The sequence below is a fragment of the Zootoca vivipara genome, chromosome 14 (assembly GCF_963506605.1).
Source record: "Zootoca vivipara chromosome 14, rZooViv1.1, whole genome shotgun sequence".
Lineage (NCBI taxonomy): Eukaryota > Metazoa > Chordata > Lepidosauria > Squamata > Lacertidae > Zootoca > Zootoca vivipara.
The window spans coordinates 30,798,621-30,817,671 of record NC_083289.1 but is presented as its reverse complement, the minus strand read 5'-3'; the positions used below and the strand labels follow the sequence as shown (position 1 = coordinate 30,817,671).

At 48.3% G+C, this 19,051-nt stretch overlaps 1 protein-coding gene across 1 annotated transcript; it reads right to left on the bottom strand.

The window, feature by feature from the left end:
- Window positions 1-332: 332 nt before the first annotated feature.
- Window positions 333-18,395, bottom strand: ZNF598 (zinc finger protein 598, E3 ubiquitin ligase). Its single transcript, XM_035130698.2, has 12 exons — window positions 18,085-18,395; window positions 10,847-10,959; window positions 9,966-10,095; window positions 9,634-9,845; window positions 8,246-8,463; window positions 6,894-7,011; window positions 5,589-5,767; window positions 5,384-5,468; window positions 4,172-4,935; window positions 3,639-3,774; window positions 2,546-2,690; window positions 333-1,518 (listed from the first exon to the last, which is right to left on the bottom strand). Exons 1-12 carry the CDS (start codon window positions 18,271-18,273, stop codon window positions 1,159-1,161), a joined length of 2,649 nt encoding a protein of 882 aa, XP_034986589.2. The 5' UTR covers window positions 18,274-18,395; the 3' UTR covers window positions 333-1,158.
- Between the last annotated feature and the right edge of the window lie 656 nt (window positions 18,396-19,051).

The following is a 19,051-nucleotide window of genomic DNA, read 5'->3' as shown; positions in this document are numbered from 1 at the left end:
TGCCAATTCCTATGTGAAGGTTTTTTTTTGTGGGATAGATTTTACCTGCTGCCAAAGTATTTGCAATTCCTCTTCCTGGACTGGAACAAGAGGTTGCACACTCTCAGCTGGTGTTTCTCTGGTCTTGGTGAGTGTATTTCACTTCCAAGGTAGCCCACTAGGAAAGGACTGCAAAGGGCCGGTGAGGTTGCTTACCCTGTTGAGACAATGTAAAGGAGGAAGCTCTCCCTGGCGACTGGGTAGAATTTGGATCCTAGCCAGCTCTCTCCTACCCGCTTCTAGGTAAACTCATAGGAAGCTTGCATTTCAAGGCATCAGATGGCAACATAGGATCGTGGTCAATGTGGAGCAGCATTTAATGAGCCAACCACTGGCTGATCTAAGCCAGCACAGATTCCTCAAAGACAATGGAAATAACTGAACTCGCATCACAGAGGCAGAAATGCACATTTTACACAGAGAAGAAAAAGCATTGAATACCATTTTTTAAACCTACATGCAGTTTTAACAGAACAAATCTGGGTTTCCTTGGTGAAACATTTAAGCTTGACAGAAAAAATGCTTTGAAGTCTAGATGCAGATATTTTCTTAAGAAGTTCCATCCCAGTCGATGGAAGAGACTCATCCAAAGAGCTGGACTGGGGTGGGAGACAAGTGTAGGCCAGAGGAGAGGCCCAAATCTATACTTGCCATGGCACTTTTGCCCAGCTCTACATTCCCAACACCCTTCCATCCTGTGCGACTTACATCTTATCTGCGACTGCTTCTGAGCCATTCTCAATGGCTTTCTGCAACCAAAATGGCAACCTTCCCATTTTTTTTATTCTTTACAAATGAAAACCCCTCCCTGCCCATATTTCCGTATTGTGCCAAGGTCAGAAACTAACTAATTCATCAAAGGTGGTGGCAAACTAGGCTCCACCCACTGGGAACTTTCAATTCCAGCTCATTTTTGTGGCAGGAGGCCCGTTGTCACTGGATTTCCCCAGTGGCCGCAGCTGCCGCCACCCAGGAACCCCCTTAGCCTACCAGCATCTTCCACAAACTCCCTCTGCCCGCCTACAGAGCCGACTGCTCTACACTCTTCTGAGAGCCTGCCTTCCAAGAAATGCAATTTTTTAAAGATGGAGACTGGCTTTATTTAGTTGGCTGGAACAGCTAGCTGATGATCCTGCTGATAGCCTGCAAGGAGGGGAATTCCTCCTCCTCCTCCATATGCAGGGCTTTGTGGGAAAGGAGGTCCTGTTGGGTCAGCACCTGTTGGCATGTGGGGCAGACACAACAGTCAAGGTCGGAGCCCAAGTCTGTCTGCCAGGCGCTCTTCCGGTTCTTCCTGGATCTACCAATGGGGGAAGCAGAGGAGCCCAGCCTGGCCTTCAAGTCATTGTGAGCGGCAAGCAGTTCCTGCTGCTTGGCCGTGTCCGGCAACAGCACAAGGAGCTCATTGAAGATCTTCTTGAAGTTCTCGCCCAGCAGCTCCTGGCAACTTTTGTAATACTGAGCTGCAGAAATCAGACCCTTGGATTGGAAAGGCGGGGAAGGAGGGAAGGAGATTGGAAAGTCAGAAAACAGGAGGAGGCTGGGAAAGCAGCCCTCATGCAAATGATGTCTGGAGTGGAGGTAAAAAAGTATCACCCGCCCCCCCCACCCCCCACCCCCGCCCTGAGTGCATTTATAAAAATGTACTAAATCACAAGATCAAGCCTGCTCATGATTTACTAGAACCCCATGCTCATCAAGACATTGCAGGGTCACCAAGATCCCTTGAAGTCCCTGCTGAAAAGGTGACTGGGCAAAAGGTTTGTGCAAACAGTGAATCCCCTGCAGATACCACATGGGTCACTAGGGAAATCTTCCCCAACCCCAGCTTCATAGGGACCCTTGGAGCATGAGAGAAGATGAAACGGCCTCTTATTGACAGCGACTGCTCCTACAAGCAGATCTTATTGGCAGTGCTTCCAGTATCTGGGGACATGAAAGTACATTTCTTAGAGAACCACAGGAAGCTCCCTTGCTGGAGAGCCTCCACCACTGCCCCGGGAGATTTTATAAACAAACTTGCTCAAAAGCAGCATGTCCAGAATAACAATAGTAAATTGGTCTTGTTTTCCAAGTGGGGAGGGCGTGTCTTACTCCGCAACCTGAGTAGGGTGACCAAGAGGTAAGTGATCTATGGGATTCACCACAGAATCCAGGTTGACCTTGTGGCTAGGGATAGCAAAGTGCTGGCACTATCATTATTATGAATAATAATTACATATATATCCCACCCTTCCTCCCAAAGGAGCCCAGGGCAATGTTACCGAGCAGCCTTCGGATTCCAGTGGATACAAGTCACTGCTTACTGACCTCACTACCCCACCATAAGCCACAAAAAGCCACCAATGACTTCACCAAATAGTGCTAAAACACATGCAGAAGCTTAACATCAAGCCCAGGCCCACCCAGATACATGCTGCCACTCATGGGAAGAACGCTCCGCCACTGGATGTTCCAGTAGAATCATCTTGCAAGTGTATCTAAGGGGGGTCTCCCTGCTGCTCACCTGCCTGAACTGCCCGGAGTATGTCTTGAATTTGTTGAACTGTGATTCATCTTCTTGCAGAAATTCCTTGATTGACTGGATTAGATGGATGTTCCGCTGCTGGAAGTTATCCAAGATCAAATAGGGTCCCTGACAAGGTTTTGGCCTGTTTTGAGAGGGGAGGAAAAATGCAAGATCTGAACTGGAACCTTGGATGTTATCAGGAAAAGGTGTTTTGCTGAGGATGCTCCCTGGAGAGGCTCTTGACACTCCTTTATGGTTACTGCTCTGATGATACCACAAACCCCTTTTGAGGCTTCCCTCTCTCCACAGTAATTCCTAAACGGTGTGCCACAGCACATTCCTGAAACCTGGCAAAACTGCTGCTCTACTGTGAAAAACAGGACTAAATTATCAACCCATAGAGAAAACTATCAGAAGTTTGAGAAAGATTCCCTAACCTCTACGGAACCGCCACCTTGGGTATTTATTTATGGCCAAATATTTTTTAGTGTCGTTCCATAAAAACTCCAAGGACAGTTTGCATAAGAACATGCCACCTCCATCCCGAAACACAACTAAAAAAAGGAATAACAGAAGTCTAAAGAACCATAAGAAGAACACAATAAATAAAGAGGCAATGAGGGCTTAAAAGCCAGATTTTTTAAAGTGTATGAAACTAAAATACTGCCCAGATTCAGAGGCATCAGTAAGCTTACAACGAGCCATGGCTTATAGTTTAGAAACAATGGTATTAAGTGGCATATAAATAAAACAACAATGATAAACTATATCTAAGGCACTGGGTTGAATTTGCATAGAACACCAAACCATGGTTTATTAACCAATATTTACTTAAACCGTGGTTTAATGTTATGTGCAAACCAAGCCAATGTCTACAAAGCCTGGAAAAACTAAAGGTGCCAGGAAGTCCTCTGTGGGGAGAGCTTCCCATAATGGAGGTGACATCATAGAGAAGGCCCTCTTCCTTTGCAGGCCTCATCCTATACCAGAGGGTGGGGGGAGGGGGCAACTGAAAACCTATGTAATAGCCACTCCATAAAGATGAAAGTCAGCAACACCACAACACAACACACAAGAGCCAACTACTTACTCTTTCACAGGAACAGGGGCAGACTCCGAGACGCTAGTGGGTGGAATAGGAGTGAAGCCAGGGGGTGGTTTGCTAAGAGGCGCTGACAGTCCCGGAGGTGGCGGGGGGCTATTAAGCAGCACCACAGAATTGAAGCCTGGAAAGGGGAGTGGGAGAGACAACAAGCAGTTAGATCCTGCACCAATGGCATATGCAGCCAGTGATTTAGACATAGCTCTTTTGTAGTACAAAGCAGGTTGCTCTGTACATGCTCAAGTGGCACCCTAGAAAACTGTTCCTAGTCCAGTGCGCGGTAATGGGAAACCTGGGTTCAGAGATTTCAGCAACCAAGGCTCAAAAGCTTTCAAACATATTTTTACAGCCAAAACAGTTGTTCCTTGTTCATTTATTTCGTATAATTTATATACCACTTGATGGTAAAAGAAACCCCTCAAAGCAGTTTAGAAAAGTGACAGTGGAGATTCTCAGGCGGCCAAATTCTGCACCGATGGAAGAGTCTTCATTTCACACACACACACAGAGAGAGAGTTTACCTGGGGGTGGAGGCATTCGGGGTGGTCCAGAGTTTCCGAGGGCTGGGAAGTCTTCCTGAGGCAGCAGGGTCTGGCTGGCCACTGGGGGCTTCTTCAAACCAGGGGGCTCTTTAGAAGCGTTGCAGGTGCCCACACCCTTCTCTGAGTGACCGTTCACAATAGCTGGTACATCGGTATCGGCAGGCAAAGTTGGCACCTGCTCGGCTTCCGGTGCCTTCTCTGCAGAAGGGGTGGGTGGTGGTGCTTCCTGCAAAATGGAGGGAGAGGGCACCCTCGGCTTCTCAGCCCCAACTTTCTTCTTTTTGCCCACTTTGACAAAAGTCTGAGTGTTTGAGGCCGCCAGCAGAGAGGAGACGTCCACCATGGTCGGAGCGCAGCGGATCTCCTGGCTAGTCAGGCCACTGCCGCTCTCCTGGTCATCGCTGCAAAGGGCAGCCTTGTTCTTTTTGGCGCCTTTGCCGCTGCTGCTGGGGGCTGCCTTCCTGGCCGGTTGGCTGGCACTAGTGTTGCTGGTCGGCACAGCTTTCACCATGCTCTTGCCTGAGCCGCAGTTCCAGGCAGAGGTGAGGGTCGAGGCCGCCTTGATGTTTGGCTGCACTTTGGACACCAAGGCTGGGAAGTCCTCCTCCTGAAAGGCCGACCTCCTGGCTGTGGCCGTGTAGGTTAAGGACATAGCCGATGAGACCGTGGGGGCAGTCGAGGAGGAGGCAGAGAGGCTTGGGAAGTCCTCTTCGTCCAGTTTCACCGAGGCTGGCTGGGCCGAGCTGCAAGAAGAAAGCCACGTGTAGAAAAGCTCCCCCATAATGCAGCAAAAAAACCACCAGGAAAGAGGTGCTCTACTGAACTGTTTTCACTGAAACTGCACAGAATTTGATATATGAAGGATATGGGGAGCCCCAAGGATAGAATGGGAAACTTATTTGGGAGCCTTGGGTGCTAACAGGGGAGTGAGTCTCTCTTCTGCCTGCAGATCAAGCTGAAACAGGACATGGAGGCAGAGGCGAACCTAGGGCAAAAGATTCCCGCATTGCAGGGGGTTGGACTAGATGTCACTCATAGTCCCTTCCAACTCTACAATTCCATGATTCTGTACTGGTGAATGAGGAAAAGGGCTTTGCCTTGGATGGAGACCCACTCACCTCTTAAACTAGGTGATATGCCTGACCTTTTGGCCCTTTCCAACTGTGTCATCCTACTAGATCAAAAACTCACCTCTGCACAGAGCCCACTGCTGTCGAGTTAATGGCAGGAAAGTCATCTTGGCTCAAAACAGCCTTTGCAGCAGTTTCCTTGGGAGCTTGGGAGGAAGAACAGAAAGGCAGACCTAACTTGGAGGCTGTATTCTAGCAAGCATCCTGAAATATGGCCCCTCCCCTGCCTGGTGTTGAGCCCACCCCGGCCCCGAGGCCGCTCTCACCTGGCACATCGGCAGGAGGTTTTGGTCCCCGCTTGGAGGTGCTCAAGTCCAGATCTTTTGCATCTTCCTTTTTGGCACGGGAGCCGTCCTCTTTGTCCTCCCCCCGCTTCTTCTCTTCCTGCCTTTTGGCGGCTACAGATGCCCTGACAGCTGCTGCAATGTCTCTGTCTTCTTCCTCCCTGCAAGGGTTTTGAACAGTGCAGCGCAAGAAAGGCCAGAGTTAAAGGGGCATGTCTCCTGCCTCTATAAACCAGGTGGTTGGGAACCTCCAGTCCATGGGGCTAATCGGGCCCAACAGAGCCTCCCCTCTTGGCCCATGAAGCCAAGCCATGCCCATCTGCCATTCAGGCTGGGTTAAAAGGGCTTTGCAAGCACTGCCAATCAGCTGATTAGTGGCACTTGCAAAGATCCTGTGCACTGATTGCTGGTGCTTGCCTACAGCCGCATGTACTGCTTTGCATCCCCAACAACCAGCCGACTGTCCAGGCTTCAAGTGCTGCACCCGCAGAGTTTAATTCCAAACCACATGAGCGAAAATGGGTCACTTGTCATTGTGACAACAGGCAACTGGCAGGCTGGCCCCACCCACCCAACAAGCTCGGTCCATACGGGAGCAGGGGAGAGAACTGCCCCATTGGCTGGTGAAGGCTGCTGCAAAGGTTATCATGCTACACTGTTCTTGTAGAAGATGGTGTACAAGTAGTTATGCTAGATTTTGAGAAAACATATTGAAGTCTGAAAAAACAGAAGGACTGGCAGAATCTGGGCTGCCTCTCCAGGGGAGATAAAAGCCAGAGGCAGCTTGGTGCTGCCACCTGCTGGCAAAAGCAACACATATCCAAAGGCTCAGTCAAATAGAATGCTCAGCACAGCTCATTGTCCTTAATACCTAAACAAACCCACATGGTTTCTAATGGGTTTTTCTTTTTCTTAGACAGGCATTTTTGTAAGTTGTTTTATGCATGGAAAGTGTGTTATAGAAGTACAATAGGTTGTTGCAAAGTTCTATTGCTTTTATCGTGAGCTGCATGTAAGGTATCTTAAAACAGAAAAAACAGAACGTGGATTTTATAAATAGGAAAAAAGGGGTTTGCAACACACCCTCCTTTGCACTGACCTTTCCTGCCTGGGCCTGAGTCTTTGGTTTTTGCTAAGCGTGACAGTGGTCCAATTCTGGCAGCAAGCTCTGACTGCATCCTTAAACTAAGGGGACAGTACATGTCACATCCTGATTTGCACCCCTGTTCACAAGCCAGTTTCCTGCCCATTGAGACGACACCCAAAGGCCGGCTGAATGTTGCTCACCTCTTGTATCTCCAGCTGCCTCTCCGGTTTTGCTGCCCTCCTCGTGGCCCTGACCGGCCTCCTCTCACTTGCCTGTTGTATCGGTCAACCTCTTCATAGTCCTCACCACCTACAACACCTGGGACAAGAAAGATACAGGGCCAGTCAACCTCAAACTGCCATTTTCCACCTTGTATGAGATCAGTCACCAGTGTGTGTGGTGTGTGGGGACCAGGATAGGATAGGATAGGCTAGGCTAAATCAGGGGTCCCCAGACTTACTGGGCTTTGGGCTGGTTCCCACCGCGCCGATCGCGCGGCGGGCCGGAGGGCGGGGGAGTGCGCGCCCGTGCACATGCGCACGGGTGCTTACTGGCGCGGCAGCGCGCTTCCAGGTCCCCAACCCGGAAGTGCACCAGAAATGACCTCTTCTGGGTCGGGAGAGGCCCATACGCATGCGCACAAAGGATTTTCGGCGCTTTTTCCGACCTGGAAGAGCGCCGCCGCGCTGCGTGCCGTAAGAGTGGGCGGCGGCAAGCGGCGGGGGTCTTCGCGGGCCGGATTGGGAGGCCAATTGGGCCGCATCTGGCCCCCGGGCCGTAGTTTGGGGACCCCTGGGCTAAATGGAGGTGATGTGCTAGGAATAAGCATCAGATAGATCCTAGGCTTGTCTCAGCCAAAGCCTTGCTAATTGCCCCCAACCAAATTAGGAACGTTCAAACCAATTTGGGGAGATTTGGGTTTTTTAAAAATAAATAAATAAATGCAGGCCATGTGCTGCAACTGAAATGTTGCTCCTCGGGCTTGTCATGTCAATGTAGGGAGAGGTATTTTGTGACTGACAGGTCTAGTTTCTAATCAGAGGCAATGATACTACCAGGGCTCTTCCAATCACCGTGGTTTGGGCAAGGGATGCTGAAGTGTTATATCACTTTGCTCTTGCCTGTTCTGTGCTCTGTCCTAGTCCTGCTAGTGGCACTTGCTTGGAAAACGCCGGTGGTGGATATGCTTCTGCCTCTGCTGCATGGCCACACATCTATCTCTATCAGATCAGCTCTGCACTTAATTAGCCCAAAAGCTGACGGAAACAGAGAACACAAGCCTAAAGCCAGCCTCCACCCCCCTTCATCTTGGATGCCTCCAAAATTTGGCTGGTTAGTTCAGTGCTAGGGACACTTCTGCAATGGAATGCCATTTTCCTACAAAATCACAGCCAAAAAAAACCAACTTGATTTTTGCCTCCAGTGCTTCTTTCTAGGCTATAAGAGAATATGCAAACACCCCATGATAATCACACAGCTGAAAAACACTGAAGCGATTTGCCTCTGTTCTCTGAAACAGCCAGTCCTTCCCTGCCTGGCCAGTCCAGCATACCCTCATTTCTCCGCTGATGCCTCAGCGCATAGTTGAACTGGAGGTCAATCTGCCGGTTCTGCCTGGCCTCTGCCCGGTTCTTGCTGTGACAGGCCGTCTTGTGGGCTTTGTAGTCTATCTCAGTCCGGAAGGCATGAGTGAACTGCTCGGTGCTGCACCGGCCTTCTTCACAGAGGAAGTGCTTCTCGCGGAAGTGTTCCCGGAGGTACTCATAATCGCTGCAAAAAGGGTAGAGGGGAGGCATGCACTGTGAGCTTATCTGTGGATTCCGTTCAGTACCTGGAAAGTCCATACCATAACAGATTTGAAGCACATTGCTTCCTCCAAAGAATCCTGGGAAGTATAGTATAGGGATGCTGGGAATTGTAGCTCTGTAAGGGGTAATCTACAGCTCCCAGGATTATTTGCTTTGGGGGGGGAGGGGTAAAGAAGCCATGTGCTTCAAATGTATGGTGTGGATGTGACCCAAATTTGTGGTGACAAATACAGATGGGAAAATGGAAACACTCTAAATTGGGCTGGGCAGGATTTGGACCCCTGGGCAATTTCTAGGAGGACCACATTGCACTGAACTGGTTACTGGGATTCCTGCAGAGAATGCTGAGTGAAGAGAACTTTGCTCTGACAGAGCAAGACTTTTCAAAGGATACATATGCAGGATCAGTTAACAGTCAGGCCTGAAGTGTTCAGAGTTCTCCTTGTGTGCCCCAGCTTTGAAAATCGTCAGGATGTTGGAAAGTTAGGAGAATTTGGTTTTTAAAACAACGGGCAGACCATTCAAGACTGAAGCCAGCTCTGAACTTCAAGAACGACAACTTGACTGCCATCTATACTGCTAGTGAGTAAAGCTAGTTGTGTCCATTGAAGGTGACCGCAGTGTGGAAAGGAAAGAACCAGCACTGTGGTCACCTTCAACAGTGAGGAGGAGAGAGCAAATGCTTATTTTTAGGGCTAATCATTTCAGGGTGGTATCTTGGAAGTGATTCATGAAAGGAAGGAAGGAAAGAACTTTTCCAGCTGTCTCTAGCTGCATTTTCACCAGGGGAGGTGGAGGCTGGCTCGACTCCCAAGCTTGATTCAACCTGACTCCGTACCAAGCAGAGAACATGTAAACCTTCACCCATTTTATTCAGTCAAGGGTTCTGTAACTGAAGTGCAGGGTGGGCTAGTTTCATCCCCAACCTCTCCTACAGCCTCAGGAGCAGTCATCTGTTAAAAGAATCTACAATTCATGGCAGCTGCTAGCCCTCCAAACCTGACCACCGTCTCTTCTTAGGAACCTGGGCACACCTGGTTCTGGGTTGGCCAGCTGCATCAAGAACCTTAAGACTGATTAGCCACAGGCAAATTCCCATCTGGGGCTCCGCTCTATAGCTGTGCCCACAAACCTGTAGTATTCCTGTGCCCCGTCGGAGTCACAGAAGTGGCAAAAATAGTGGTCTCTTCTCAGGTGCTTCAATAACTCATCATTATCTAAGTAGCGCTCGTCACAGAATTTGCACAGGGGGTGGCCACGGTGAGACGTGTCATCAGGGTCCCCGTGGATTCTGTGCCGGGCGAGGTCCTTACGCGAATACCACTTGCGCTCATAGGTAAAGATCTAGAACACAAGGAAGCATGTTGTTAACTCCTTGCCCTCAAATAAGAGCAACGTCATTGGGAAGGCCAAGACCCAGCCCCTCACCCGACCAGGTACCCTGGAGGACTCTCAGCTACTTGCCTTCAGGTGTTTCACACATAGTCTGCAGCAGAAGAGCTCGTGCTGCTTCCTCATGTGCTGTTCCAAGTCCACAATGGTGGCGAATGGCTTGGCCTCTGGGCACAGCGGGCATTCGTGCTGCAGAAGCTTCCTAAAAGAGAAGAAAAAGGCCAGAGGACACAATTTAGCTCCTCCAGGAGCTATTCCCTAGTTTCCCCTTTGGCACATTGTCCTTTTAATTAAAGCACCAGCAGGAGGAGAAAGGCACTGTATACATCAGGTGTGGAGAACCCCTCCAGATGCTGCTGATGTACAAATCCCATCAGCCCCAGCAAGAATGGCCAATGGGCAGATGGAAGCTCTAGTCCAAGATATCTGCTAGGTGTCCACTTGACTAAGGGTGACCAAGATGCACTTTTAAATACTATCTTGAATCATCCACCACATAGGTCAATGTTTCCAAGCAAGAAACCAGGCAGGCTCCATTAACTCTGAGTAAACCCCATGGTGCCATGGATCAGGATTTGGCACAGAGATTCCTCAAGAGGAAACCAATGTATATAGATGGCTATCTTCTAGGTCCTGGGTAGGCAAACTAAGGCCCAGGGGCCAGATCCGGCCCAATCACCTTCTAAATCCAGCCCACGGATGGTCCAGGAATCAGCGTGTTTTTACATGAGTAGAATATGTCCTTTTATTTAAAATGCATCTCTGGGTTATTTGCGGGGCATAAGAGTTCATTTCCCCCAAAAAAGATATAGACCGCCCCCCCCCCAAGGTCTGAGGGACAGTGGACCAGCCCCCTGCTGAAAAAGTTTGCTGACCCCTGTTCTAGATGCTCCTTTTTGGGATGGGACACCTTGCCCAATTTACCTAAGGGGAGTAAACTGCAGAAGATTTACCTATAGAGAGCATAAACTTTTCCATCAGTAAAATAGATGTCATATTTCTTCTCGTGCTGCAACTGGTTGAGTGCAATAGTTGAAAAGGATGCCAACTTCTTCCCAAAGACCACCTACAGAGAACACAAGGAGGAGAGTTAAGAAGGCTTGCTGGGCCCATGGCTGATGATACATACAGAGTGATGTTGTTGCATCGGCCCAGTTCTAAAAGCGGACATCCATAGGGTGGATTTTGGAGTGGTGATCAGTGGATGCAGATAACACCCAGTGGATAAAGTGTGGAGTCTTGATGAGGAAGACACAGATTTGTGGGGCTTGGGGGGGGGGGGGAAGTCTCCTCTCTAAACTCATTGCCTGGTCCTGTATTTGTGGGTAGCAAAAACCAAGGACTTATGCAACTCCTTCCTTGCAGGAATACCCAGAACGGGAAATACCCAAAATGGGGGTGGGTGGGTGGATACTTCCACCATTCTGAAGAACTTAAATGCTCACATGATAGAAGTCAAGTTTACTATCCAGCAGTTGAAGTTGAACTTTTTTTAAAAAAGTTTCACAGATTATTGGTGTGTTGCTCACCCCTCCCTCAGGGACAGGCGCGGTTGGCTGAGCTTTCATTTCCTCGCAATTTAAACATTATGTAAGAGGAAGTGCCTCTGGCTGGTGACACACCATTCCAACAATAAATGGAATGCATCATCTCCACTGGGCATGAGAAAAATCCAAGCAAGCCAGTCATAAACCAGGATTGTTGTTGAAAAGGCTTTTTTGGGGGGTTGTTCCCATGAATAAACAAAGTTACTGAGGGGGAGAGCCAACTCAAAGGCAAGTCACAAGATTCTGGCTAGCTCCACCGCACCACTGAGACACTGTCAATAAGAGAAACTGGTGGTGTTTTTTTTGTGGCCACAAGGAACAGATATGGCTCTTTCGAAATGCTGAATCTTCAACATCTCCTATGTCTATGAAGTTACTGGATTCTGTGGCTTGGTCCATACTTCTCTGCACACTGTGTAGCACTCAGCCACTCCTTATTTGTCAGCCTAACCTAACTGCCATGATTCTGTCCGACCATAGTTCTGTGACAGAGTACATGTTAGGCATGCAAAAGGTTCCTGGTTCAGTCCTTAGCAGTTAAAAAGTTGAAGTCGGAGATGATGGGAGAGACTCTGGAGAACCACTGCAAGTCAGTGTCAATTTCAGACATTGCAGACTACAACTCCCATCATCCCTGACAAGTAGCCACACTGGCTAGAATTGTAGTCCAAAACCTCTGGAGGGCTCCATGTAGCCCCAATGGTCTGACCTGGTATGAGGAAGCTTCTTAAGCACCAATGGTTGTTCTGAATTATACTGGGCTGGGAGTGGCCGCTGGGACCATATAACACCAGTCCTAAAGGATTGGCTCCCAGTGCATTTCCAAGCACAATTCAAAGTGTTGGCCCTAAACAGCCTCAGCCCATTATACCTGAAGGAGCGTCTCCACCCCCATCATCCTCTGAGGGTCTTCTGCTGGTTCCTTCTTGCTAGTGGCACCCTCCCTGTGGAACACCCTCCCTTCAGATGTCAAGGAAATAAACAACCATCTGACTTTTAGAAGACATCTGAAGGCAGCCTGTTTAGGGAAGTTTTTAATGTTTGATCGTGTTTCTACTATTCTGCTGGGAGCCGCTCAGAGTGGCTGGGGAAACCCAGTCAGATGGGTAGGGTATAAATAATAAAACTATCATTATCATTTCGCAGTCACGAAATTAAAAGACGCCTGCTTCTTAGGAGAAAAGCAATGACAAACCTAGACAGCATCTTAAAAAGCAGAGACATCACCTTGCTGACAAAGGTCCGTATAGTTAAAGCTATGGTTTTCCCAGTAGTGATGTATGGAAGTGAGAGCTGGACCATAAAGAAGGCTGATCGCCGAAGAATTGATGCTTTTGAATTATGGTGCTGGAGGAGACTCTTGAGAGTCCCATGGACTGCAAGAAGATCAAACCTATCCATTCTTAAGGAAATCAGCCCTGAGTGCTCCCTGGAAGGACAGATCGTGAAGCTGAGGCTCCAATACTTTGGCCACCTCATGAGAAGAGAAGAATCCTTGGAAAAGACCCTGATGTTGGGAAAGATTGAGGGCACTAGGAGAAGGGGACGACAGAGGACAAGATGGTTGGACAGTGTTCTCGAAGCTACGAACATGAGTTTTGACCAAACTGCGGGAGGCAGTGCAAGACAGGAGTGCCTGGCGTGCTATGGTCCATGGGGTCACGAAGAGTCGGACACGACTAAACGACTAAACAACAACAATCATTATCATTATTATTCTAAGCTCTCTAGAGAAAGGACAGGATACAAAACAATTAATTAATATTCCTAAATAAACGAGAGGCTGCCATTGATGTCACCACCAGGGGACCATCTACAGAGAAACTCAAAGTCTTCAGCAGAAGAGACAGGAGGAGCTGCCTTTCCCACATGCGAGGCCTGAGCATTCCAGAGCTTTATAGATACCGTACTGCCCAATGTCCAAGGTACGGTTGGCTGCCAATGTGCAACAGAGAGAGGTCCCCCTGCTCCCAACTCTACCAATCTAACCCTACCTGCCATCTCACTCTGGTTCCCTCTATTCCAAGCCCAAAAAAGCCACTTCCAGTGCACAGGCAGCTTGATGAGGTAACAGAATCACAGCGATCTACTCCAGTACTTGGCAGCAGCTGTTACAGGTTGATGCACTGCTAAGAACATGGAGGAAGGCAAAATAGGGTGTGATAAGGGAAAAAGAACAAGGCAGATTGCCAGCACTGCAGAGACAAACACACAAGGACGTCTGGGTCGTTTGTTATGGTGGGTTCCTCAGTATGGTACTAGTGCCCTCGGAATAACCATCCACATGCCCCTGTTCCTTCTGTCTCACTTTTTACAAAGTGCCCAGTGACATTTTTGTCCTCTGTTTACCTGTTACTCTCTCACACACCTGCCAACTCTCTTGGGGGAGATTAGTTTTAGCAGAGGCAGAGGTGTAGCCTTTTTATGTAAAGTGAAACTTAGCACAAGATGCCTTATAAGCAAGCAGAGAGAACCACAGAAAGCTGCCTTATTCTGAAACACAGGCCCATCTAACTCAGTAATGTCCACACTGAATGGCAGCAGCTCTCCAAGGGACACATGGGACATTCCAAGCCCCTACCTAACGATGTCATCAGGGATTGAACCTGGGGCTCCCTGCATGCATGCAAAGCAGGGGCTCTACTACCAATAACCTGCCTGAGACATGGAAATAATATACTCTCATTCTGTAAGTAACTATGGCAGACAGACAGACACACCATTACGTCCCACCTGCTATGCCAAGTATCTTACACCCTGATGCTCCCTGCCACTGAACTTATGAATGGACACATGGGATAGGGTGATCACAAGGAAGTCAACAATGTCATGCAATGACCTCCTGGGCAAGATGTACTCTCTCTCTCTCTCTCTCTCTCTCTCTCTCTCTCTCTCTCTCTCTCTCTCCCCTGCCTACTTATTTCCCAGTGTCAGTATCTTTTGGACTATTGCATGTCCCATTTCTCCTTGCCCCCAACATTCCCTAAGTACAGGACCTGAATAAGCTAGAAATGCTAATGCCTATAACAGATTTACTCTCAAGAAGAATGATATCATTGAACCTTGATCCTTAAGCAAACATACTGTTCCTGGAACTGGAACAAAAATGATATCACTTGCTGCTGGACTGAAGCCAAGGAGGACAGAGAGCAGCCATTCGTTCTTGAATGTACAACAGTAGGCACCTTATGGTCATATCGACAAAAAAGCTCCCTGCTGGAACACCCAGAGGTGTTCTGTTACTGGGAGATTCACTTATGTCCCCAAATGCACCAGATACACCCAGATTAAAACATTTTCAGGAGTTTTCCATATGGAGGATCCTGAACATTCGCTTGCTTATCAATAGAGCAGGGTTGGGGAGCTTGTGGTCTCTCAGGTGTTGCTGAATCCTGCCATCGGCCCCAGCCAGCATAGCCAATGACTAGATAAGTCCATGGTTTTCCCACCTTTGCACTAGAGCAGCCATTGCTCACCCAGCATTCTCCATCCAGACTGAAGGTCTATCCCATTTTAGTGTTCAGACTTGAGGAAATATTCATCCCCATAGGGAGACTGCTCTTTCCCAAAGGCTCACTGCACTTTTAAGACACATCATTAAGTACATAACCAATACTGAATTGGATTAATCAAGATGTGGCACCTGATACTACCGAGGTCTATTCCTCATTGGTAGCATTCAGGGAAGCACTGAAGCAACAGGATCAGTAATAACAGTGAGGCACAGCAATGGACAGGGAGCAATACCAGAATGTACACACTGAATCTCTTCTGTCTCACAATTTTGCCAGATGAGCAGAGAGAAACCTCAAAACATACAACTCTCAGGCAGCCTGGATTCTCTGAACGTAACCTGGCAAGAAAGGAAAGCGGAAAGGAGGAAGGGATGACTGGAAATTTGCTAAAACTGGGCTAGTAGAACTACCTAAGAGAGCAGAAAGAGCAAAGGTTGTACCCTCCAGGTGTTGTTGGACCACCCTCTTTTTATAAGAAAATAAATTTTAATTGCTTTTCAAGAAAAAGAACATGTAAACGTATCCCCTCCCACAACAGATCTCCAATCACCACTGACTATTTGCCATGTTGGTCAATGAGGAATTTTTAGTCCAGCAACTTCTGGAAGTCATAATGTTGGCTAACCCTGCGTTAGAAGCTTTAGGTACTGGTGAGTGGAAACTAAGAAAATGGTGTCAAACGAGTTTTAGCAGAATTCCAGGAAACTGTACAAAGATTTTGAACCAGATGGACCACATTGATACTTGATCTTAGCCAACAGGCCGAGAAGTGATGATAACACACTAGTACTACCCAGCACAAGATGCCACAAAACATCCATCAAAGTATGAACTGTCCATTAGAGAGCATAGGTAAAGGTAAAGGGACCCCTGACCATTAGGTCCAGTCGTGACCGACTCTGGGGTTGCGGCGCTCATCTCGCGTTATTGCCCGAGGGAGCCGGCGTACAGCTTCCAGGCCATGTGGCCAGCATGACAAAGCTGCTTCTGGCGAACCAGAGCAGCACATGGAAACGCAGTTTACCTTCCCGCTGTAGCGGTACCTATTTATCTACTTGCACTTTGACGTGCTTTCGAACTGCTAAGTTGGCAGGAGCTGGGACCGAGCAACAGGAGCTCACCCCGTCATAGGGATTCGAACCGCCGACCTTCTGATCAGCAAGCCCTAGGCTCAGTGGTTTAACCCACAGCGCCACCTGGGTCCCTCATTAGAGAGCATAACTAGGGACAAATCTCAGTTAAACTGCATGAATCCTACAGAAGTGGAGCTTTAAAGTAGTGTCAAAAGCCCAGAGAACGGCAGAGAAATGCTGGAGACCACCTGAGAACCAGATACAAGCTTTCTTTGAGAGAAAGCTATGGAGGCAGAAGCATAGTAATTCAAAGTCAAAGGGTATGTAGATACCCAAGGCCAGCCTCAGGGTTGAATGCAACTCTCCCTATTAAAAACTCCTCTATCAGTTGGCAAGGAGTAGACACTATGTCTCCCTAGCCTTCTGTGGCCTGGGCACATTAAATGCCCAAATTATTATGTTAGCAGCACCAGAAGAATGAGAAGCCAAACAGGCTTTACTGCAAAGTGAAGCTTGTCTTGAATTGGGAGGTGTTAAATAAGCAAAAAGGGTGAGTCTGCAACTCCACCCCTGTGTGTATACGTGTTTGTTATACATCCCATGCAGAGTTCACAAGTATCCTATTCTGTTGAAATAACTGACCTTCATAGCTTCTCCTTCCAAAACAATAAAAGGAAAATACCGGTAATCTGTGAAGGTCACACAAGGCTCTTACAAGAACAAGGCTGTTACAAACAAAGGCTGTATTCCAAACCAGAGGACTGCACAAGACAGTTGTATGAACATTTAAACAGAAGAGATGTGTAAGTGACTGGCCACCCAGTTACAGATTTCAGCAGCTGTCCATGCACTTCAAACTCATCCCGTACATAGAAGGAGCTTGGCTCAACAAATACTGTATATTCCTGCGTATAAGACTACTTTTTAACCCAGGAAAACCTTCTCAAAAGTCGGGGGTTAAGAGGTGGCAACTCAACCCTTTGGAGCATAAATGAAACAGCAAGTGCCATAGAACAGATTCCTCACATAAACAGCACAGGCCTGCTGTTCATCAACTAAGATACTGATACTCAGAGGTTGACTGCCTCTGAGCTTGAAGGTTTTATCAACCTATTATGGCTAACAGCTAAGAACATAAGAAGAGACCTGCTGGATCAGACCAAAGAGCCTTCTCTCACTGTTGATCCCCAGCAATTAATAATAACAATAATACTTTTTCAAATAAAGCAGGTAACACTAACAAAAGTCCACTGCTCATTTTTTCACTTTGGTGATAAACAACATTAGCCACAATAAAATTGGTAGGCCTAATTATTAATACTGCTCATTGATTTTGTGGGGTCTGTTCGCAATAATGATGGATGGATGGATTCACCCACACCCGTACCAAACTAAGTTCTACACTGGGCAGACCCAGTGAAACCAATTAACCACAGTTACTTATGTCCATTAATTTAAATGAGTCTACTCTGGGTATGACTAATGCTGGACACCATCCACAGTGCTATACTGTATATATAGTCTACACTTACTTATAATACACTCAATACAGTAGTACAAAGCAGAAGTAACGAATGCCTACCGGTAGATGAAAGTAGAAATATAAATACAGTATAGATATATTTCTAATGAGTGTTCATCACACAAACATACAGTATATTTACATTATTATCAGTTTAGCAGTTCTGAAAATAAAGGCATTTTCTCTTTTTCAGAGCTCTTTAGATCTTATTCTCCGTGTGTGTGTGTGTGTGTGTGTGTGTGAGAGAGAGAGAGAGAGAGAGAGAGAGAGATGGATAGCTATATATTTCCCCCTTTTAGAGTTATAACAGAAGCATTTGCCATCCGTAGTGGGCTGTATGTACCGTATATACTGTATAGTATTACAGTATTTGTTTTTTTATGTAACCTGCCTTGGGACCCTTGGGCGGGGGTCGGGGCAGGGCAGGTAACAGATACAAGAAGTAAAACTGAAAGCCAGAGCCGGCCGCGGCCCTCCGAAGAACAGGGAGCCTGCATCCCTCCCTGCCGGCACCGGCTCCCCTGCCACGCTCACCTGGGCGAGCTCCTCCCGGCAGACGGCGCAGTAGCGCACCCCGCAGAGCGCCCGCATCCGCACGGAGCAGCGGTAACAGATGGGGTGCTCGCACCGGCCCAGCGCCACCACCTCCAGCTCTCCGCAACACAGCACGCAGCTGCTGGGTGTCTCCGAGCCGCGCGGCTCCGGCCGAGGCGAAGCCGCCATGGCGTTCCCTCGCCGTCCTTTCGGCTGCCTGCCTGGCCGGCCACGCCGCCCCTGCGGCCTACTAGGCCCGGAGTGCAGCCTAGCAACCGCCCCCCTAGCCCGCACAGAGACGTCGGCCTAGAGCGTCGGCGCACGAGTGAGCGAGCGAGCGAGCGCGCACGCACGCTCTTACGTCACCGCCGAGGTCTTTTGACGAAAAGCGGCGGCGCCGCCGCCGCCTGCGTCGCATAGACTTAATGTGTAGACTGACACACGGGGAGCAACTCCCACGTTTCTAAGTTTATCTTCCCCGCTTCCCTTTTTCCCGGCGGGGGCGGGGGGGGGGACACGACTACGAGCTTCCCTTAGGAACCAATGGATAAAGGGTTTCCACAGGTACAACTGGTCAGCGGTTTGTGTTTCATACTCCCACCACTAGTAACTAATAAGGCTGATGATGTTACCGTACTAGACTGCCCTTTGCTGCAAGCTAGGAATTTTGATGGGGAGGGGGCAGATGTACCTTGCCTGGAAACCCAAACCAGATAAAGGGGAGAGGGAATAAAAAAATTGCAAAAATAAAATGTTGTCCCAAGCTAACCTTCAGCCTGCACTGCCCCCCCCCTCCAAAGCAGCAAAATGGGGATAATGCACAATATTGGGATTTGCATTTGATCTGGCTAGCAGGTCGTTTTAAAAATTAAGGCCTACACCCATCTTGGCTGCTATCTTTTTTTGAGAGTAAACACGGGTACACTAGAATCATAATTTTAACGCTGAATTAAACATTGGACAACCT

Coding starts and splice junctions, on each gene's coding strand:
- ZNF598 (XM_035130698.2), bottom strand. CDS start 18,273: ATGGCGGCTTCGCCTCGGCCGGAGCCGCGCGGCTCGGAGACACCCAGC. Junction 5,469..5,588: donor ACCTCCTGCCGATGTGCCAG/GTGAGAGCGGCC, acceptor CTTCCTCCCAAG/CTCCCAAGGAAACTGCTGCA. Junction 2,691..3,638: donor GCCCCTGTTCCTGTGAAAGA/GTAAGTAGTTGG, acceptor CTCTCAAAACAG/GCCAAAACCTTGTCAGGGAC.